General features: G+C 35.0%; 1 protein-coding gene across 5 annotated transcripts in view; it reads right to left on the bottom strand.

Moving 5' to 3' along the window:
• Positions 1–23,908, bottom strand: part of CNTN5 (contactin 5) — a 709,446-nt gene that overhangs the window by 122,801 nt on the left and 562,737 nt on the right. For all 5 annotated transcript variants that reach the window (XM_071803584.1, XM_071803595.1, XM_065832157.2 and 2 more), the window contains 4 exons: positions 22,886–23,067; positions 15,647–15,783; positions 13,605–13,734; positions 11,242–11,392 (listed from right to left, as the gene is read on the bottom strand). In XM_071803584.1, the coding sequence (XP_071659685.1) occupies positions 11,242–11,392; positions 13,605–13,734; positions 15,647–15,783; positions 22,886–23,067 (600 nt within the window). The remainder of the gene's footprint in view (positions 1–11,241; positions 11,393–13,604; positions 13,735–15,646; positions 15,784–22,885; positions 23,068–23,908) is intronic.

Genomic DNA, 23,908 nt, shown 5'->3' with positions numbered 1-23,908 from the left:
TTTTATGCATTGTGACCTTAAGTCACATATATGAAAAAAACACACTTTTCTCATAGGTTTTCCCAAGTTTTTAACTAGAAACTATAGATTTTTGATCCTTTAAGGATGCTTCAATGGCTTTAGCACAGTTTAATTTATGACACTGTGGTAAAATTTAAATCATACACTTTCCAGGTTTAGGCTGATTGTATCTGCTGTGAACATAGGCAAGCAGATAATAGCCACTGAGTATAACACAAAAAGCAAATTAGTGACTGTGTACAGTGATAACAGGCTGTGGTGGCAGAGGAAGAAAATAAGCATAGGATTATATTAGGTCTGGTAAGTCTACAGATATTAATGTTGGTGCTAGTTTTACTAAGTTTTGTTTTCATACTCTGATAAAAATAGTATAGTAATTATCTTGGAGTTACTTGTTGATGTTTAAAACCAGAAACTACAGAAATATATTTTGAAAAGGATTTAGCAAGAGGAAATTGGAAGGGAAAGGCAAGGTTGAGAAAAGATCATTAAAAGTCTTCACAAACATCGAATGCCTCTATAGTTTGCTCTTACTAGAATGCTTTCTCCTTTTTTTTTTTTCCAAGGCTGGTCTACTAAATAGAAGTCTCGATACATTTTTAACCTTCCTGTGTGCATTACACTCACGATTCTTTCCCCCTGACTTTTCCTTATTTGCTGCAGGGCCAGAAGCTATATAAAGCTGCTGAAAAGAAAATGAGAAATACATGAATCTCAGATATGTGTGTAGATAATCTGCTTCCATGGAAATCACTAACATTAGAGTAATCTGGTTTTCATTGATGCTATTAATTTGACATGGCAAAATTGGTGTTATACACAACTAGATCATATTAGAAATATTCTCTTTCACAGTGGTAAATGGGTTTACAATTTACAAGCAGAGGTGGATCATTTGTGTTGTTGTTTTTCATAAATATTTTGAAATTCTTGACTCCTTTCTATACTTTAAGGAGAAACAGTTAATTTGAAGCTCTTTTAAATTAACCCCTTTCCCAAAGTGTAACATGCGATTCATAGTGTTAAATAAGAGGAATGCAGCTTGTAATCAGTAACAGTGTGATATTGATTTGTGATGCTAATTGTCTTATTACTTAAATAAAAGAACTTTGGCCAAGAGCATTGCAAATTCCCTTTAAATTTTGAAATTTAGTAGCAAATTTCGTAAGATAGCTGCAATCTTAACTTCACAGTAAATCTTGATGTAATAGATGATAATGTGTTGAAAAGACACCCTAACTAATTATAGGTCTATGACAGACAAGGAAGAATATTCCTTGGGAAGGTGGCTTTTTAGTGCAAAATAAATTCTAGAAGCCCATGTGTACAAAAACTCTGTCATCTCCGTACAGATCATGGAAGCTGACTGGGAGATCTAACGAAATGTTGAACATCACTTAAAATGTAGTTTAGACATTTATGGTGCTATAAATTAACAGATACACCCAAAATACATGCTTATATTTCAGAGTCTGACAAGATTTCTCAATCCAAACAATCTGGGTTCATTTCACAGATTTCCCACAATGCCCTGGGAATTTCTTCTTTAACATTCTATTTCTTGTGCCTAAAGACTCTAAATGTTTCATTGCTATTTGGTTAAATGCCACTGAGTGACAGTAATTATTATTGATATTGTCACTGTTTCAGTATGACTATTTCAGTGATAACACCCAGAGATTCTGGCTGAGGTAAGACCCTCATGTGCTGTACAACTTACACAGTGGTTATTTCTCTGTCAGAAAAAAAAAAAATAGGTATACTCTTTTCCTGTATTGAAGCCATCTATCACAGAACTGTTTCCATTCTATTAAATACTGTTAGTCTCTAAAGCATGATGGCAGTATGTGAACAGGCTAGCAGGAATGGCTTTTCGTATGCACAAACTCCTAAGATGCTTAAGGACTACTGGCAGAGAGCCACTTGATGGAGGATAAAACCAAGCCAGGGACTAATCATTTAATAGCATACCTGATTGCAAACCAGTACAATCCTAGGCAAAATTACAAGGCTGGTTACAATTTACTTATCTAGGTAAGTCATCTGCCCTAACTGGTGTACGGCATATACAGGCAGGAAAATGTGAGGCTTCATGATCTGTCCTGGATACTTCTCTGCTGCAAGTACATGTCTTTTTCCATGGCCAGTTGCTCCAGTCCTTCCTGGGCTGCTTTGGCATAACTACAACTACATCTGTGTGATCAACTGACAAGAGTAATGACCTAGCAAAAAAACATCCCAGGTGAAATAAAGTGGCTATTTTCCACCTGAATCACACCCCTAACTCCTTCCATTGTAAAGCAAGAGGCCTGAGACAGAGGAAGGAAATTTCAGCAATTTAAATTTGTCACTGAAACCTGAACTGACTGGACCTATAGGTACAGAAAACCAAATCTCTTGGCTAGAGGCAAGAAAGCAGGAAACATTTCAAGCATGATGGGTACTGGATTGCTTCATTAATCATGTTCTCTGTAAAAGAACATGAGTAAAGAGTAAGAGTTGTTTTGGAGCTTGCCCAAAATCACTGTCTTGTCAAAGCTCATGTTGTAATATGATCAATTAGTAAAACAATGTTGCTTTTGAACAAAGATCCTTTATTTTGTGAAGGGATTATCTTCCCATTTGTTTTTACTACTTAGTCAAGGTTATAATTGTTTCCCTTTTATACATTATAACCAGATCTCTAATTCCCATTATGAGCCTGCCACAGCTAAATTAGATTATGATTTATGCAAAAGTTGAAAAGAAGTGACTTGTGGAACTCTCTCAGGAAGATAAGAGTTTCTGTCATGAAGTTTCTTTTTCTTTATGTTCTCAGCATTTTCTCTCTTCACTACCTTTTTATCATTAAAGTGCCACTTGGGAACATGGGGATCAGCTGGTGGAATGAAGTTAAGTGTTTAAATTCTCAAGAATTTTAGATGAAGTTTCTAATAAGGACAAATGATGTTGAAAGTCATAGTCTGAAGAACCTTAAGCAAAGAAAAATCTTCAGGCAACTGGCAACTGATGAGTTTTCATATTCTGCCTGTGTAGTGCACAAATAGGTGGTGTATATAACAGCAGCAAAGAAATTAATCATAGTTAGAATCAGAATTCATGAACTGTTTGCTCAACTGATAATTAGTTGAGTTGTGTAAGCAGATATTCAAGGCATATACTGCAGATCAAATATCTCATGGTTGTCAGCAACTTAAAAAGGTTGAGCTCTTCTGTGCTTTATATATATATATATGTATGTATGTATATATACGTATGTATGTATATATACGTATATATATGTGTATATACATATATATATACACACATATATATATATGTGGGATACATATATTGGATACTTACAGTTCAATAACTGAGAAAAACTCAGGAAATGAAATTGTGTGGAAACAACAAAAAATAATGTCGTACTGAGTGGGACTCATCTCCCTAAATATTAGTGTCTAGTCTGTATGAGGTTTACTGGAGAGATCTGAATTTCTGTTTTTATACAATTAAATCCTATTTGAATTAAAAATTGGTAAGATATGGTGGTACACTTCTTCAAACATCAACTCAATTAGTGAAAAAGATTTTTTTTCTTTAATAATGTATACTGCAATGCACTATTATCTAAACATACCTATTTCTCTCAAAAGAGTCAGTGAGTGCCTAAATAGCTGTATAGCCGTATATGAAGTACTTTTTAAGAAATAACAGAAAATATTGTCCTGAATACCCTTCCTGGTAAGAAAGAGTGGGATGTTTCAGTTCAAAGAGTCATTTAGTGTCTTGTGGGTAACAATTCCCTTGAGTATAACCACAGAACTCATTTGGTCACCTGTGGAAATGCTATTTGTTAAACTAATTGAAACTCATGAGTGGCCATTTTCTTTGGATATTTAACTGGACACACAAAGTTACATCTTCAAACTGGTTAATAGTCTGCTCCTATGGTTGGATTATTTCTGAAGATCTTTCTTCATTACCTGGAAAAAAGATCGTGGTGTTCTCAGAAAAAAAAAAAAAAAAAAAGAAAAAAATGGTAGCGTAGTAGACTGAGCTACTGTGCTCTGTGTGGTTGATCACACAGATGCAGAAAGTTGTGCCAGATACAAGCTGAGCCTGGTGCAACTTAGAGACCAATAGACAAATTGAAAATTACTATTCAGAGTAATTTTCAATCCATTTTACATATATGCTTTCTTTTACCATCACAGTGCACAGTTTTCAGTTTAAACAAATATTACATACCACAGTTAGATGGAACTGAAACTTTTTTGGAAAGCTACCAGGAAGAAAGCATAAAATATGTGTCTCTGTTACACTAAATACATGTTCATATTTAAAAATATAACACATGTACTAACCAAACCACATTGAATACACATTTCACCCACAAACTCAAATATTTTTTTTTTTATTTTCTGCTCTGAAACACCTTTCTTTTTCTTTTCTCTTTTGATTTTTTTTTTAATAGCAATTGAGCTGTAAAACCATTAAAATAGGAATTTACAAAGGAAAAACTAACAGATCCTTAAATATTGTAGAGTGAAGAGTAAAACTGTAATAAGAACCTGTCAAAATGGAAAATGAAGTAGTCTGAGATCAGAAGAGTGTTAAAACTTGTCTATTTCTAAGTTTTTGCATGATGATATTTTTAGATTTAAGTGTTCCATGTGTTTCCACTAATTACATAGCAAAGTATGACAGATGAAATATCTAGACATACAGGACAACTACTTCTGTAGTTCAAAGATTTAATTATTAACCTCGGGTAGGTATAAGTCAATAGTCACAGGCTTCCCTGTGTCTCAATCTAGCAACACTGTAGCAATTCTCTATTAGTATTTGGAATGTAATGTCCCCAGATGACATCTCCTTATTTTTCTTTTCTCTGGCTTCCTATACAGCTGTTGAATATTAGAAAAACACAACTGAAAGAACATAAAATGATGCAAATTTAGGTAAAGGCAAAATTTCATCAGTCTCAATTCACTCCTTCATGTATTATGTTACCCATAGCTTGAGCACTTTGTCCTCTCAAGTGGATTTATTCTTTATTTAGTACCTATTGATGATGATTGTCAATTAATGGGTACTGTTTAGTGTTTTCCTGTTCTTCAAAGGCCAGTGTGTGGCTTGAAGTTTTTTCACATGATTATGAAGACAGAATTTCCTCATTAATATTTCTCCATGTTTTTAATGCCTGACAGCTTCACAAATATTCACGTCTCCTTATTTTCAGTATCCACTGATTTTAATTGTGATATTTAAATTCTGACTTCAGAGAACTTCCTTTTAATATCCAGTACTTTGTTGTTAGATGTACAGCTTCTAGAAGCTTCTTTATGTTTGCAAATCAGTCCCAATGGCCCCAGGTGAGGCATACAGTAAATGAAGAACATGTCAAGCAGACATTAACTTTTCTACATGGCAATACACTGTGCGCAGGTTTTATTATAAATCATAGAATCACAGAATAGTTTGGGCTGGAAGGGACCTTCAAAGCTCATCTAGTCCAATTACCCCCTGCCATGAGCAGGGACATCTCCAACCAGATCAGGTTGCTCAGAGCCCTGTCCAGCCTGGCCTGGGATGTCTTCAGGGATGGGGCACCTACCACCTCTCTGGGCAACTTGGGCCAGGGTTTCACCACCCTCATTGGAAAAAAATTTCTTCCTCAGACCTAGTCTAAATCTCCCCTCTTTTAGCTTAAAACCATTACCACTTGTCCTGTCACCAGAGACCCTGCTAAAAAGACTGTTCCCATCTTTTTTATAGGTCCTTTCTATTATAAGTACTGAAAAGCTGCAATAAGGTCTCCCTGGAGACAACCCCAGCTCTCTCAGCCTGTCCTCCCAGCAGAGCTGTTCCAGCCTCTGATCATTTCTGTGGCTCCTCTGGCCCCTCTCCAACAGGTCCATGTCTTTCCTGCACTGAGGGCTCCAGAGCTGGACACAGGACTCCAGGTGGGGCCTCACCAGAGCGGAGCAGAGGGGCAGAATCACCTCCCTCCACCTGCTGGCCACGCTCCTTTTGATGCAGCCCAGAATATGGTTGGCTCTTTGGACTGTGACTACACATTGCTGGCTCATGTCCAGCTTTTCATCCATGAGAACCTTCAAGTCTTTCTCAGCAGGGCTGGACATGATCTTGAGCAACCTCTTCTAGCTGACCCTGCTCTGATCAGAGGAATTGGACCAGGTGACATCCAGAGGTCCCTGCCACTTTTAGATATTCTGTGATTCCTTGATACCATTCAGAGAAAATGGAAGAAAACATTTTTAGCCACTTGTAATCAATTAAAAAACACCATGATATCTACTGCAGGAGTAGGAATCTTGAAGTTTGTGACCTGGCCAAACCCAGGCCAGGCTATTGCATTCAATCTATCCAAAATTCCCTGTGCTGCTTAACCCACTAAAAGTTTTCTTCATCTTATTTCCAGAACTCCTTTAAACAGAAGTGTAAGAAACCTAATTGTTCCACAGGAAAAGCGGCTGAATTGAAGTGTTGAGTAGAGTATTGTTACAATCTATTTTCCTCACAGAAAGATATGCTTAATATATTTAGGTCCTCAGGGAAAGTTAAAATTGTACCTAGGTGGACGAATGCGAGCAATTGTACAACAGCCACAGAGAGACTGGCACTGTTGTTCTGCTCATGATGATCTATTGTGAATATGACCTCCAGAGACTGTTAATGTTGTGGGGTTTTTTTTAAAGAAGAAACATTAGATGGTGTCATACAGAAAAGGAGGAATCAATAAATGCAGAACTGTATTACCAGTGCATACATACATGTTTTAACATAAGTGTATGTAGATTTTTTTTAGATAAAGTATTTATCCACACACAAATTGATATGTACAAGAAACATTGATAAAATAAACATTTTTATTTGAGAAGCTTCAAAAGTAAAAGGAACAAAAGCAAAATAAAGCAGCACAAAATTGTCACTATAAAAATTCTGTTTCCTCAGTTACCAGCTTGTTGGTTAAATTATGTATTTTTTAAAATTATTTCTTGGTGGTCTGAATGGAGAAGGAAAAAAATTGAGAATGAATAGAACTCTTTGTGCTGCTGGAGTGCTTTTGAATGATTTTAACTATAATTAATGGATATATAATGGAAATAATGAGCTAGAGTGAAAATTCAAGATAAGTTTAATGAGAAGAATATTTTAGATATAGGAGAAAAAGAAAAACAGATTAATAAAGACTTATAGTGCTTTTTAATATCTATGACTAGTCAAGCATATCTGTTTAAACATCAGCTGTAGTCACTACTGAAGGGCAATCTAGACAAAACAGGCAAGTGATTTAAAGGAAGTGATGAAACTGAAATTATAGTTAATGGAGCAATGGCTCACAAAAATTGGTGCAGTGGTAAATCATTAATAAATATGTGCAATTTACAGAAGCCTGGACAGGGAAACTGAAAGAATTTTGAAAAATATATATTTGTCTGGAATTTAATAATTGATTTTATTAGCATTACCTATAATTTACATTGATGTAATTGGTGGCACATTCCAGTCTATTTTACTGTGTTTATAAAGTTAGCTGTCTAGATAAAATAATGTTATTAAATATATATTTTTTTTTTTTTTATTTTAGCTTGATACATAAGTTTTGAAAATGTTTAATTAGAAACAGGCACTTGTCTGACTTTCTGATCTGGGTAGTCTGGGTCTGGATCTCTTTTAGAAACTGATGCTAAAATAATAAATGAGGGTTTGACTACAGTATCTGATTGGAATGTTTCAGAAACTTCAAGAAAATGACTGTTGATCACCGTACTCTTGCCCAAGGGCTTAATTCTTCCTGCTCAGGATCTAAATCAAAGTTTCAACCAAACATTTTACTACAAATCAAAGAATAAACTTATTCAGATTTGGATCCCAATATAATCCAGTTTTCTATAAACTCAGAACTAATGATGAACTAAAAGATTGAAAAGTACTTAGCAAAATTCTTATGAACTAAAAAGTTCAGTGTTCAAATCAATAACCAGGATACACAGGATCACAGACTGCCTCAATGACATACAATTTTCTATCAACCTATGAGACAATAACTGAATCCAGAGAAAAGTGGTTAGTAAAGATAGTGAACAATTTTAATTATTGTGAGGTGACTACTGAAAATATGCATCTTTAATGTGGTTTTCTACTTACACAACTTCAGTTGCTTTTGCTTTCAGCTGCATTCTAATTTCAAAATAGCTTTTTTTCCCCTCCTCTTTTAGGTGAAAATGCCAACGAACTTCTGTTTGTTTGAATGTATTAACAACTCATCGAGATAATGAAATACAAAAGGTTTGAATTTTACACGTAGTTCCTTTCAAATGCTGATAGTGATTGTTAAATATCCTGTATCAGTAAGCTTCACAGACTGCTTTGATCTTTTGAAGTGTTAATCTTAGTAGATCTTCAATATCATATATTTTGTTTCATTAAAACATGGCTCATGGCTTTTGCAGCAAGTCTTGATCTTTACATCTGGTTAACAGAATGAACTATGAATACTTTGGATTCTTTATTAAATAAGTATGTTTCTATAGGGGTAATTTAGTCAAATTTATAGCATTGATGCGATTATAACACTAAGAATGATAGATCTTTTCCAGCAAATATCTGTGAATATCCTAGTTTTTGTGATCTATCTTATAGATTTGCCGCTCATTCAGAACCAAGTTCAGAAGCACTGTTATAACATACAGATGTTTTCCAAGTTGAATCAAATGATCTGACTGCTCAAAACAATGATTCCTCACCAGGTAGAGCACACCTAGCATAGAGAGACTGTGAATTTGAAGATCTAGAGTTGGATAATTTGTTCAAAGGTAAAAACAGACCAAGAGATGGAGCTTATGATGATTCTTTACATCATTATGTTGCCAAGTGAATGACTTTAGCCTTTTGTATTAATCTGAAACACCTGAGGCTTTCAAACTGTTTTACATTCCAGGAGCTGGAGTCCCAGCGAGGACAGGACTCAGCCACAAGTCCCACAGGAACAAGCTCGGCCTTCTGCTCAGTTACAAACTGAAATGTCACTTGAGGAATTTCTGTCAGCCAGTTTTGGGTTGTATGCAGGAACACCTAAAGAGGCAACACAGTTTGGAAGAGGTGGACTAGATGACAGCAGACCCACTAGTTTAGTGCAATTTCTTCTCCGTGGTGGTTGAGGTCTCTTTTGTATTGAGACTTTTTGAACAGAGGTATCTAAATGAAGCAAATTCCTTTGAAACAAAACATTCACTTGGTACAAGCACTCTGTAGAAGAGGATTAAGTTGTGGCAGAAAATAATAATAAAAAATGCTGTTGTTCTATCCTTGCCCTTCCTTATTATCTAATCAGAATGCCTTTTTTTTTTTTTTAAGCTTTGATGGTTTAACATTCTATGCAAACTCACCACATGACAGTTCCTAATTGTTTTTGCTGTGATTTTTATAAGCAGTCTGTGAAGAAAGTTCATTTTCAAAGTATATATTTGTGCTCATGAAATTATGTCACATTATTCCTTTTTTTTTTAAAACATTTTACACAGTTTTCTTTCAATGATTCCTTCCCAGTGTTCAAAGCATGGAAACACACATACTGCCTCCATTGATTTACATTTTCTTTCCCCAAATCACAATAGCTTCCTTCATATCCTCTTCACACTGATTCTATTAGTGTTGTTTAAAGCATACTGTATATAGAGGCAGAACTGAGTTCCATTGAAACTGATATTTACCTCCCCACAGCCCCCTATAAACAGTAGACGCAGGAGAACTGCTCTGGATGACACAAGATATTCCCTTAACAGATGACTAAAAATTAAGTTGACCACAAAATTAAGTTGAAGTGGAATAGTTTAACCAGCTTGTTATCTTCCATGTTTCACCATTTCCTGGTCCAGCCTCTGTCAAAATAAGCAAGTATCAAAAGCTGCAAATACTACAAAGGTAGCTCCAGATCTTCTTTTCATGAGAGTTTTTATTGCAGAGTTGGGTTATGTTTTGACAGACATCAAGTACCTACCAAAATGACTTACTGGCCTTGGATTAAAGTGTGATTTACGTGTGGTGATCAGAAAAACCATAGTGAGTTTTGTGGAGATGAGAGGAAAAGGTCATGTAGTTAGTTAATCGTGTAGCTACAGCATAGAGGCATTGGTCTCAGGACATTTTATATTATCAGTATCTTTGTAATATTGTTCTGTCTTGTCGATATGTACTATACAACACATAGCTGTTAGTAAAATTTATATGATGCTGTTCCACTCTGCTCCCCTGAAAAGCATGAAAAGTTACCCATTCTCCTCCTCAGAACAAAAAAAATGGCATGAAATGAAAGTGAGACTTACCTGAATGAAATGGCTTTTGCAGCTAATGAGGACAGATGAGCTCTACTGTTTTCATCAGTATTGTACAAATGAACAAAAACGCCTTGCTTTTATCTTTTTGACTAGTGCCATGCAAATCAGTTTAAATGGTTCATTCACATACATTGCCAGAAAGAAGATAAGATTGCTCTGCGTACTTGAAGACCATGTGCAGGGCAGCAAAACTATTCTAGTGTACAGACATGCAATCTTGTAAAGTGCAATTACAGCTGGCATTTAACCTCCAGTGCTTAAACTATGTTTAAAGTACAGAGCTGGACGGAACTTATTTAATCAAACATATTCTGTTAAACAGATGTGCTGCTGAGAACAGAAATTACTTGTATAATTAAATCCCATAATGGAATAGTATTTTTCTTCTCTGAATAATTTTAAAGCTATTCTTACACAGACTTCCATTGTGATCAAGATGCAAATCTGCCTTATTTAAATTATTTCAAATGAATAAGCACGTTTTATATTTTATGTGGTCCTGACTATTTCAGCCTTGATGCTTTTAATACCCTCATACACTAAATTCGGAATATCTCTTCAGTGTAACTGAAGTATTTTTGAAATGAGTAACAGAAAATAGAGGAAAAACCTCAACCAAACAAATAAAAAACCAAACCAAACCAAAATGTAACTTCTTTTCATCTCTCTGCATCTCTGAAAAATTACTTAGATTTTTCATTTCCATATTGTGGAAACAATTAAGTCACTGCTATCAGACAAACCAGCTCGACAAAATTATTACATACCCATGCTACCATACGCATGTTCTTGTCACTAGAAGTATTTTCATATCATATCACAGAATCAGACATCCAAACACAATCTTTATTTTACCGAACAAGCTTCTGACCTCTTATTCTCCCTTAAGGCTTTGTCTCCTTTCTTCCAAGTGATAGTTGGCTTTGGAGAGGCTTCTGGCTTGCACTCAATGACAACTTCTTGGCCCTTGGTAATAATTATTGTTTTCCTCATTTGATTTAGTGGGAAAGTGGGAGCTGAAGCTGTTAAAGAGAAGTGATATTAACTCTACAGAGAACACTCACAGCTTCCTGTTTCATTATATCCTAATAAAAGATTAGAATAATAGATATGATTGAGTGGATAGGATCTCAATTTTTGACTTGGAAATTATTAAACAGCAGATTAGATGGAAATTTGGAAAATATTTGAAATCAGCAGCTGAGACTAGATGGCAAGTCTATAACTTAATCCAGTTATGAATTAGTGAGATGTCCTTCACTTCAGCATACTAAAGTAAGATTTCTTGTGAAATCCAGCAGCTTCAGAAATTAAATACTGCAGTAGATCTAGCTATACCTTTTCCTTTTATTTTTTTTTTTTTATTTCATAGCTAACTTGTTAGAAGAAACTAGTTCAAAATGAAAATAACTTTAAATTCCACAGTTATCCATGAATACACTGTCTAAAGTTTATTCTTGCAAAAATATTACTGTTAGAGAACTTTTATTACTTTCCTTTTTTATATTTTTCTGAATACTGGGAACTGAAAAGTGAGAGCTTCTTAGCAGAAGATATTTAGCCACATCTTGTTCTTAGTACTTCACTTTCCAAGAAGTCTCATTGATTACAATGCATCAGATAAGGTAATAAATGTATCACAAAATGACACTAGTTGCTGTAATTTCACATCATCAAAGGACAGTTGTTCTGAAGTAATTTCATTTGTTTCTGTTTTTTTTAAACTATTTTTGCAAAACCAAGCCCCCCGCCCCTCCCCCCCCACCCCGGCAACTATCTCAGCTACACACATAGGAACATACTAGAGTCCATTGTCCCAAATATGTAGGAATTTCCTATCATTATTTTGAGTAATTTTCATATCAGAGCTATTTATATAGACAATTTATTCTGTTCTTTTTCCTTTAACAATTCAGAAAATTAAACACAACTGTTTCATTAATGCAACAGTATGGTTAAAATTTAACAGGGGTACAATTTCACAAGTGACGAAAGGCTGATTCTACTGCAGCAGCATATAATGGCCATTTCTGATATTAGAGAACACCAAAGAAAGTGTACAACTACCTGATATAATGGGTATACCTATTTTGTAATAGACATAAAAAATAGAGGAAGAGAACATTGTAACCAACAGTGATCTCTTTGCTGACTCAATCACAAATGACATAGGAAATTGATGGAAAGAGAGCGATCACTGACTGTGAGTTTTAATCTATTGCTAGACAGAAATATTTCACAGAGTTGTTGGTGAAATTCTAATGTTATCCAGCTAGGAAATAGTGGAAATGTACTAGATAGGTTATTCTTTAGAGGAATCAGATCCTAGCTTAAAGATTGTGGAATATTTCAGTAACTTCAGTTTTAGTGTTTGTATGACTGGGAGTTTCCAAGAATGATTCCCAGATGAGGGTTTTGAAATTTGTAAGCTTTGAGCACTGTAGAGACCTCTAATCTCTGATATGGCCACTCAACTACATTAACATATACTTGTCTTCCAGCTACACCATAGTCTAATAAAGACCACGAGACTCTCACAAGTCTATCTCAACCCCATGGAAGGCCTCTTCTCAATATTGTCCCATTGTGTTACCACAGTTTGCTTTAAGGAAAGACAGTGTTGGAAAGACATGCTTCGAGTTTTAATTCATTAAATACCTACTTAAACTTTTGAATAATGATGTTTTAAATTTTATTTCCAGGTAACACTATGTAGTGTATTTGCTTTGCTATGAGATGATATTAGCTCAAGTACATAAACTGCAGTATTCACTCAGTTTTTGTGACTTCATAGGAAATTTTTGCACCTTTAAAATTAAGATAATGCTTAATTACCTTTGAATAATGGCCTTGGTACAATTATTAATTTGATTTTCACAGAGACTAAAATATATTTACTTTCTCTAAGTTTATTCTCCTCCACTTGTTTTTAAAGAAGTAAAAAATATTTTTCCATGTATTTGAAGTGATATAGCCTTATATGAGAAACGGTCACAAAATGTAACTGAGTCAATAATTTATGAAAGAATATTTTCACTTAACAGGAGGACGTGTGCTCTCTTGGGCAACAAAGGACCCCCTCATACATAAAAATACAGGAAAAAAGAACCCAATTTTATCTGCTCTGCTAAGTTTGGACTGGCACAAGCTATTTGTTATCATAACAGACCATGAACAAATGTAATCATCGAATGGAAAAAAAGAAATAGCCTGTTCTTTTTTGATAATACTCACCTAAAATCTTCAGCTCAGCACTGGCATAAATGGTGCCATACTTATTTTCTGCTAAGCACTGATACATTCCAGCATCTGAGAGATTCACACTGTGGATCATCAGAACACCATTAACCATCTCAATCCTGCTCTGTAATGGAATAATAATAAAAAATATTCTATAAAAGCAAACAGACACTGGAAATTCACTGTGCTATTAGCTTAAGGCAAAGGAACGAAAAACATCATTAAATTAAAATAAAACTGAGCAACAAATTTACTTTTTATATATATATATATATCAGGGATTATATGAATAAAGCAAATGGGGGCGAGCAGAAAGAACTCCAAAAATATTTAAAGATAAATATTTTTCAGTGTAAATTCACTCTCTCCACGACTTACTTTAGTCTGTTTTCTTGTTCATCTGTTATTACCCTTACATGATTTTTAAAAGCAGTTCATCTTGGGAACTTAAATGAAGCAAGAAGTCAGTTGTGGGTGTAACATATCTGACAATCTTCACATCTCTATAAAATATATGGTTTCAGTCATTGTACTTTTTTCATAAAACTATATATAAAAATTGTTTACATGAGTAAGAGTGAAGGGTTCTAATCAACTTTATCATTAGTGAAAATCTCTTATTTGAAAGGACACTAGTAGAATATAGTTACCACAGCTGGAAGAGAAGGGACATTGATAGCTATGGAAATGTGTACTTGATGGAGCTGTATAATGAATAATTGGAACTGCTATAGAACATCTCTAAGTTTCATTATTGCAGTTATTGTAGTTTTAATTAAAAATTGATAAAGAACAGAGGAAATTGTGAAAAAAAGTCCTCTGTTTTGTAATCCTCCAGTTTAAACTGAAATTTAATTTGAAATTTCAGAGGCTGGTGCAACTAATGGTTTGGAAAATAAGAAAAGCAAAAACTATAGCTATTTAAATTGCTTCTATTTTGGGACTAATAGCTCCATCTAAAAAGGCAGAAATGTATAGTAAAGTAAAGGCATATAACCTTATTTTCAATGTCTCACAGCTTCAAAAGTAAACTGTGTTTGTGTTTCGTTTCTCATTGTCTGCATAATTGCATGATGTTCACAGATAGAAATGACATTCACTGAAAAGACAGATATTACACCTTTTATATTCATAAATCCATTCTGTGAATTCATTTAGCAATGGAGACATTTTCTCCCAGAATTGAACAGTTTTATTTTAATCTGGAAAAATGCATGAAATAAATTTACAAAACTTTTCTTTAAATAATTTGAGAGTAAAAAAATAGACAGGTGCTAGACAAAACCCACATGATGTGGGCTGGCATGTTGATGATTCGGTGAAAGAAACAGAACAAAGTAAAATAAGGCAGGCCATGCCATGAGTGGTCTTTTAAAAGGAAGACAATTTTATCTAGATCTAATTCTAAAATATAGCAGGTGACTGTATTTAAAGACTTTACGTTCTAGGAGTCTTACATGCAGCATTTTAATGATCTTGATGGTGAGTTCTGTTACTTGCAGAGAATTAATAGAATTCAAAACTGATGAAAATGTCAGTTATTGTGCCTCTTACACCAGCCTGCAAGAGTATGATTATATACAAACAAAATGTAGTAAATAACATAACATCGGGGGAAATATGAAGGAATGTGATTCAACAAATACAGCACTTCTCTGAGTTGTTACTATCTTTTTACGCAGAAAAAAAAATAATAGATAGAAAAAGCATAACACCACTATCTAAAAGAAAAATAAAATAAACATACTGGAGATTGTTTAGATGTATTTTATAGTACAATGGCAGATGCTGTTACAGACAGCTCAGAAGGTCACACCTCTGAAATATTTCTGAACTACAGAGAATTACTGATGAATGCAATTTTACATTGCTTGAGAAGGTTCAGAGGAGACACGCATAAAAAACTTGTCTGTATACGAACACTTAAGAAACCAATACAGTCATTTGTGAAGTACTTTTCAGGACTTTCTTTAACTGACTTTAGCTGAATGAAAGGAGAAACACGCAACATACTGGTGACTCCTCATCTAATGTACCTGTGGCCAAAGAGGAACTCCGTTTTTCAGCCAGCGATATGTGGGCCTTGGCTTTCCAGTGGCTTTACATTCCCATCGGAGCTGATCTCCACTGTCTAATTGAGTATCATTAAGTTTCTCCACCCAATGTGGGTAGGCTGCAATAAAAAAATACAATGCTATACATGAAACATATAAACTTGTAAGTCTCTAGCTGATATGCAAAGACCTAACCAACAACCCTAAATTATGGTCTTTACAATGGTCAACTGACTCTCAGAAAGAAGCACTTTTAAACAAAAAACCAAAACCGAATGAGAAGGTAATAAACAAAACTCCATAAATTTAAAGGAAAAGCTGTAATGGCTCCAGACGGTGATCAGGAATGGACATCTGCCTGATTTAATAAAGCACAATGGATTAAATTACAGTACCGTATATTAATGCATTCATTGTTATTGAATTTAAGAGCATTTGCTTGGTAGTCACAATAGAATATTTAGTAACTTTTCAAGACTTAAGCTATTTACATTTTGGTAAGGAGGTCAATCATCATAGACTCTGTTTCATGTAGTTTTCTCATTTACTAGGAAATCATGGTTTATTCAGCTAGTAATGATTGAGCATTTAGTAAGGTATTTGCACATATTTTAATTAAAGTGTATTGGGTTTAATTAATATTTCAAGGATGAAACTATTTTTAATGCTTTTAAGCACAATACCCACGAGATTTCCAGCATTCATTAGATATCTAAATTATACAATAAATCAGTGTTAAAACATTTTTTTTTAAAGGTAGATAGTTATTAGCTGTATATGTGATCACTAGTACCTAAATTTCATGTAATAACCTGTTAAAAAAGCAGGGAATGTTTTTTTGCAGAGAAACAGATCTTTAATGCAGCAGCGGATTAGATAGGTATATGTAGGATTATATGATCTGTAAAACTTTGTATGACTCAGTGAGGAATTCAGCATTCATATGCAGAAATAAAAAAGTATGGTTAAAAGCCAGTTTTTGGGTTTTCATACTGTAACCATACCAATCATTATAGCAAAAAGGATGATAGATGAAATTAATTAATGATATTAAATGTTGGCGGTTTTTATCAAATAGTAGAGAATAAGTAACTGAAAGGCCTTCATTGCTAAAGGAATGTAAAATTCTTCTCTTTGGTATGAATAGAAGTCCAGATCTGTCACAACAGTGTCTCCGCTTCAAACGTTGGATAATTGATAACGTACTTAAACACGGGGAACCAAGTTTAAAAATAAATCTTTGAATCTAGCTGGCGTTTGACAGGTCACCAATCAAAGACGTGAGAAGATATGAAAAGGCATGACAAGTGACTAACTGCTTCTAGCTTACATCTCGTGCATGGATGATAAAGAAAGCGAATGAGGTGTCTATCATTCCTAGGCAGAGAATAGTCTGCTTCAGAGTCCCTGAACAGTTGTCAGAAGCTGGAGACACAGCAGAAAAAGAATCACTTATTTCCCTTTTAGTAGAGGAAAAGAGAGATAAGATTGCCCAACCTCACTCCCAAACCCAGGATCAAAACCATCTGCTCCTTTATTCTTCCTATTACAGACATGCTCCATATGTGCTCCTCTGTGCTGAATCACTTAATTCTTGAATTATATCAAAGGATACCATGAAATACCCAGAAGCAGTTTGAAGGAGTCCCTGGTCACTTGTCTACTAATTGTCCTAAAAATATAATTTGATCGCACTGTATAGCTGATGGTGTCATTGCCTTTTGAGTGTTGCAATATGCACAAGGGAAGCATGCTGAGAAGAAATTGTTTCCTTTGAAAATGAGTATGCTGATATGATTTTGGAAGATATGATGGTTAAATGTGTAATTAAAATCCACGAAAGTCAGCCAGTGGTGCCATAAAATCATGCAGTTTCAAAGAGGTGCAAACTGTTCCTACCTATTTTTCATTCTTTTGACTATTTCGCTCTTCTGAAAATTCTACTATATGACCCAAAGCATATCTAGTCTCATTTTTCTACATTGAATTTGATCTCATCATGAACCAGAGCATTCAGACTCATCATGAACCAGAGCATTCAGAATCAGAGTGTGCACCTCTTTGCATGGAAATAAAATTGTCTCCCAAAGCCTGGCTGCAGAGATGTTCTCCTCAGAGCACAACTGCCATTCCCTACCCTCTGTCTGTAGCTGTCTTGATAGCACAGTCATGGCACAGGTTTTCCCCTGCAACCACAAACTTGCAGTGATATGATCAATTGGTATTAACAACCTTTTTTCATTAGTTGGGGTACTTCTGTCCTAGATTTTCTCCTCATAGCCTAAATGGCGTTTGTATTCACAATCTTCAAGCTGTTGAACTTGCCATCAACCAAACCAGCGACTCAGATTGCCACCCCTTTGAAAACAAGGCAGCAAAGAAATAGGTAGATGTAGCAGCAATGGAGCTAAATGCATGACTGAGATAAACATTTTCAATATTTTTTCTTCCTTTAATCTCTTTATGTACCCCTTACTTTGCCATATAGAGTTCCCTCTCTGTTCATTAGCAAAGATCACTCTCCTTAATATCAAAACGCTTGTTCTTAAACCCTGTCATTAATATTAAAAGTGAAACATTTAACTGCATGTACAACCTCTGACTCAATGTATTTTTATTTTTTTAACAAAAATTTCTTAATACCATCCTGATACACATGAAGGCAAAGAAAATTTCATTCTATAGTTGCACTTAATTTTACTTAGAAAATGTACATTCTAAGAACCATTTAAAGAGATTTCAAATATAAAAGATTATTTTTTCTCTTTATAAATTTAACATGAATCTTGGGGAAAAATGGGTGTTTGCCTGTTTTTTATCTGTCCAATGAAGAGTTTTGGGGTGAATATAAGAATAGAAGGATGTGTTTTATTATTCATTGATCTTTATGGGTATTGTTCCATAGCTTTATAAAGTGCTCCTGAGATTTTAAAATCACCATTCAATCCTTGATTTATTTTATGCTGCATTTCTGTACCTGTTTATTCAAGGATGTCAAAATGTTTTACAAACTCAAATTGGCAATAAATCTGCAAGCTTACAGGCCAGTTTTTATATCGTCTGTGCAAAATCAAATTCAGATGCAGAAAAGTCAGTCTGCTTTCTCAAATTATTAAGCAACATTGACTGAAAAAAATTAAGGACGAAATATTGCATAGGGAAATTATTTTAGATAGTGTCCTAAAATGTGAATGAGATCAGAGTTTGGGGTGAATAAAATTCATTTTCTGTACACACGTACCATTGAGAAGTATATGGTGAGAGAAGAATACTTAGCTATCACAGTGAGAAAGATAAGATAGGAATTTTCAACTGACTCTGCGATTCTGACCAAAAAAATCTCTTATTCTCTAGACAGTTTTACCAAATGCATCTGGGGCTCTGCTGTAGTGACAGCAGTGGATTTTCTTTCATGCAGTTTTCATAAGCAAGTTATTAAAATGGTTTTTAAAATAAGGATGATCCAGTACACTTATAGAAGCATTACAGAATATTCCTGTCCTCAGTGCCTCATTCCACCCCAGTGTTATGGCAAATCTCCCCTTCTGCTCTGGCAGAACTGCTGCTCGTGGGGACTGCTGTGAGCAGATCAAGGAATTGTTCCAGCCAACAAAATAATGGCCAAAAAAGTGGTCTGCTTCACACCACCACATTCTGCTGAACCGACACTAGTGAGTGTGTAATGCACAAGCAAACCCGAGAGGTTCAGTGTGAGACAGGAGCAGGAATTGCAAAAACCAGTGCTTATCATTGGGAAAGTGCTGCTAGTCAAGCTTTGTGGAGGAACTGTGATAACAAAAGGTTAATGCCCAATTCTCTCCACCCAAATTTTATTTTTTGTGCTCTCTCCTATTAATCAATTTGAACTTGAATACAATGTCTTGGAAATAACAGGATGAGGAGATCACTTGGGGAAAAATCACACCTCTCAAAATAGGTTGCAGTGAACATGAGGATGTCTTGCCCTGTCAAAATTATGTTTTAAAACCCTTTGTCACTTTTACAGCTGATTTTCCACTAAGTGCTGAGACTACAACAATCTGAAATTATCAGCATCTGAAATACCACTTTCTGAACAACATCTGAAGTGTCAGCTGCATCAGGCAGTCATGGTATATCTGGATTGCAGCACTAGGTAAGAAATTAAAAATCACTAGTTTGTGATTAAATGTGACCAGACAGGCAGACTGGGCATCCTGGGCTTTCTCCAAAATATTCTGTGGTGACCCAGATCAGAGGCAACTGATGAAATGAAGAAGATTCAAACAGACAGCAAGTGAGTTCCTACAGACAAATGTAAATTGTGAGACTGCAGTATGACACAGCTGGTCCTACAGCCTACTCCACAATTTTACAAGAAATCCCTGGTACAGAATGATGGCCTACATCTGAATTTCTGAACCAAAATAATCCCTGTCCCCTAAAGGAATTGATGGCAGTGAAAAGACAATGAGCTTACAGGTAAATAATTCATGTTGACTGTTGTTATGAAGAAAAGGTACAGCAAGCAGGAAATGCTGTTTCAAGTAATACCCCCAAATCCTGCCATATCAGCTGTCAACAAAGGAAGCTGGGAATTTTGTAAAGAAACAGTTGGCTAAATGTTTGCACTGTTAAAAACCTCCTTATCCAAGCCCTCTTACACCCCTGGAAAGGCTTGTCAAGGTTTATAGGTCAATGAGACATTAATGCTATCTTCAGGACCACTGAAGGCTGCGAGAGGCTCACTGGGGAGTATTTCATCTCGAGGCCAAGAAAAGGCCCTTGTCGGGGCTATTAACAGTTTGTGCTTCTTGTTCTGCTATACTGAAGGTCACTACCAGTCTCCTCCATCTGGAGGCCCTCTATTACCTGCTCTGATCTCATTCCCTACTAACGCAGATAGATGAAACTCTGACTCAAATCTGGGTTTGAATTACCTGTGAAATAGTCTAAAATATAAGAACAAATTTAACAGTAACTTAATAATATACTAGTCTCACGCAACTGTTAATCAGAGGAATGATACAGTATAGAGTGGACTCCCTTTCTATAAGATTAAAGCAGTTGTTCTACTATTATTGCAAAAAAATGCCAATTAGAACAAATCGTGTTCCTCATAAAGGCAGTGACTGTAAAAAATACAATTTTGACAACTGTCCAATGGTGGAGAACTAAAAATTCTTATTTCTATCTCTACAGAGTAGAAAAAAACTGACATAGAAAATGTTTTCTGTGAACTCCTAGATTTGAGTCTCATCTTTATTTCTGCTCAAAACAAAAATGTTTCCTGGTTAATGAGAGAGGCAGAGCTGTGTAGAACAGTACAACATGCTTGCTGTGATTTGAGTTCTGCAGGGTGCTCTTGAGGAAATAATTTTCCAGCATCTTAGTTTCTCTCCTGAAGAGCACTTTTTATATTCCTTGAGATTTGAAAGAGTGAGGCAAAGATAATTGTGAATCCTTTATAAGGCACTTTGGCGTCTAGTAGTTTCACAACTCTGGAAAACAGCCAGTAAGTCTATGAGCTGAAGTACACCTTGTAATTCCAACTTTTTTTTTTTTTTTTTTTAATTTCAAACATTTTAAGAAACGTTTTTGAAAAATACCAATCATGCTCCTAAACGTCCCTGGCCTCTGGGTCCCTAAAAGGAGCTGTAATGCTTTTGAGGAAGCAAATGACAATAAGAGTTTGTAATATGGGAGAAATATCACTGGAGTATTGGCATAGTCGGAGGCATGCAGTAATTCCATGGCTTAGACTGCTGTTTTCAGTAAAAGTCTTATAAAACCTTTGCAACAAGTGCAGTATGGGTTGCACATACAAAATGAAAAGTGCAAACTACCAGCTTTGCCATTGCATATTTTTTTTCCAGCATACACCAGAAAAATTTGAAGAAAAAACCTGCCTTTGACTCTACATGGATGAGAATGAAAAGCAAGAAGAGACACATCATCCGGTGATATGCTGATACTCCCTAAAAACAAGGGAGCTAAGATAAAGACATTGGAAAGCTGGAGGAGACAGGAAAATTGATTACAGACCTGAAAATATTGACATATGTGGAAAATAAATTCAATATATGATGCCAGTTATTTGATGAAAGTGTGTAACAGACACAGAGAACTGTGCATGGTCAGTAATGGGGAGAAAGCACTAGGAGCTGTACGCTGAAATCAAGAAAAGAAAAATAAAATTGATTAACAGGAGAGACTTCTTAAAAGTATCTGTTAACCTCAGGACCTGTCTAAACTGCAGCAGTTGGAAATCCACTAACTGCGATATTTGAAGACAGAAATCAATCCAGTATGAAAGATTTGTTGCATGATCTCCTGCAACAGACCTTTCCTGCTAAGTATTTAAGGTTATAGAATTAATGGAATTATAGGAAGTGATGTCACTTTAATTGATAAGAAGAGGCAGTGAGGACTGAAACACATTTTCAATACAAGCAAAAATTGACCTGTAAATGTTAGGTAAATAGGATATGTCTTATATAAGCTTTCATTTCTAGCCTCTAGGATGCAGTAACAATATTATATAAATTATTTTTACTAAATATGTTTAATTTCAGATCATGCTTTTTTCTTTTCAATACAATGCATGATTTTTTTTTTTTTAATTCTCACTCAAAAAACTTTTAGAAAGACCAATTTCAGAGAGAAAATGTTCAGCAATTTCTGAAAATCAGCAACTTCAGAAATTGCATGCCTAGTTTAGGATTGAGATTTTTTTTACAAAAAAAGAAGCACTCCTCTAGCTTTGATTGCTGTACAATGAACTTGACAAAGCTCAGCACCCAGGCATGGCAAGGGTGAAACATTAATAAAATAGTGATAAAAATCCTAAAATATTTCTAATATTGTTTTCTGACTGATATATCATGCTTAGGTTGCATCTTATTTTTATATATAATATCAGGATGATGATGATGATAATAATAATAATAATAATACCCAGACGTTTAAATTGTGGGGGTACCCTTTAAAAATAAACCTGAACCCTATAAACATCACATATGAAATTGCATTAAGCCAGTTCTCCGAGGGAGTCAACTTCATTTATATTTCAGATTTTAATGCATTACTAAGGAACAAAAAGATATAACTTAATTCAATGCTAATTGTATTTCAGAAGTAAGATATTTCATTTCTACTGGAGTTTAGTATCCTTCATATGTAGGTAAAGCTTTAAATGTGGACAAAACATTGCTGGATAATATTGTGTGCAGTTACACTTACTATACACTTGCAGTTGTCCTCTGAAGACATTTCTTCCACGAGAATTTTCAGCCTTACATTCGTACACCCCTGCGTCCTCCAGTTGCACATTAGGTATTTCAAGCACAGCTTGGGATTTTCTCAGGCGGGCTTTACTTGGATTATGACCATTAACTTTCCTCCAAGAGATTGTTGGAACAGGGCTGAAACATTTAGTAAAATTACTGTTAGCACTCTTCTACTATTGAGAATAAAGATTCTGTTATCCGGTAGTTTAAACACTTAATAATCTAAGTAGCAATAAAATATAGCCACAATTAAGGTTCATATAATGCTTGATATACCTCACTTTCTGTAGGGAATCCTTAATAAATGGTTTGTTACATGGAATGTGTCTCTTTCATCCGCAAGGGAGGCCAAGTTTTTATTGAGATAGGTAAATCACTTGAAATACTCTCTCTAGAGCTTCTCTGCCACTTTGTGCTTTACTCCTCAACACTTTCACTCAGCAGGTAAAAGAGAACAATGACTTCAAAACCTGGATGAATTTAGCAAATTACAACACTTCCCAATTTTCCTTCAGTGAAACTGCAGTTCAGGAGATCAGTGAGTGATATGTCCATATAGACCAGAGGATTTCTGTACCACTGTATCTTGGATAAATTAGGTTGACCAAAGTTTTGGAGAGCTTTGCTGTCACAATATTATTTACATTACAAAACTGGTTGTGTAACAAGTATGTATTAATGGCACTACTGTTTTGGACTCACAGCACTCCATGCTCGCTCACGGGGGTGGAAGGGCTTTTTGCTGTAGCTTGCTGTTCCACACAGGTCTATGTGGAAACTGTGTCATTCACATTCATTCCAAGGGAAGAAATGGATTAGATACTATTTGCACTCATTATATTTTATTTTTAGTTGAAACACTTCACAGTCATTTTAGGCCCATTGGGCTTTTTGGTACAGACATATATTTGTCTAAATACGTCAGTGGATACTTAAAGGGGAAAAAAAACAAAAAGAAAAAAAGAACTGTATTTAT

Source organism: Patagioenas fasciata, chromosome 1 (genome assembly GCF_037038585.1).
Source record: "Patagioenas fasciata isolate bPatFas1 chromosome 1, bPatFas1.hap1, whole genome shotgun sequence".
In the NCBI taxonomy this organism is placed as follows: domain Eukaryota; kingdom Metazoa; phylum Chordata; class Aves; order Columbiformes; family Columbidae; genus Patagioenas; species Patagioenas fasciata.
This window is presented reverse-complemented; position numbering and strand designations above follow the sequence as displayed.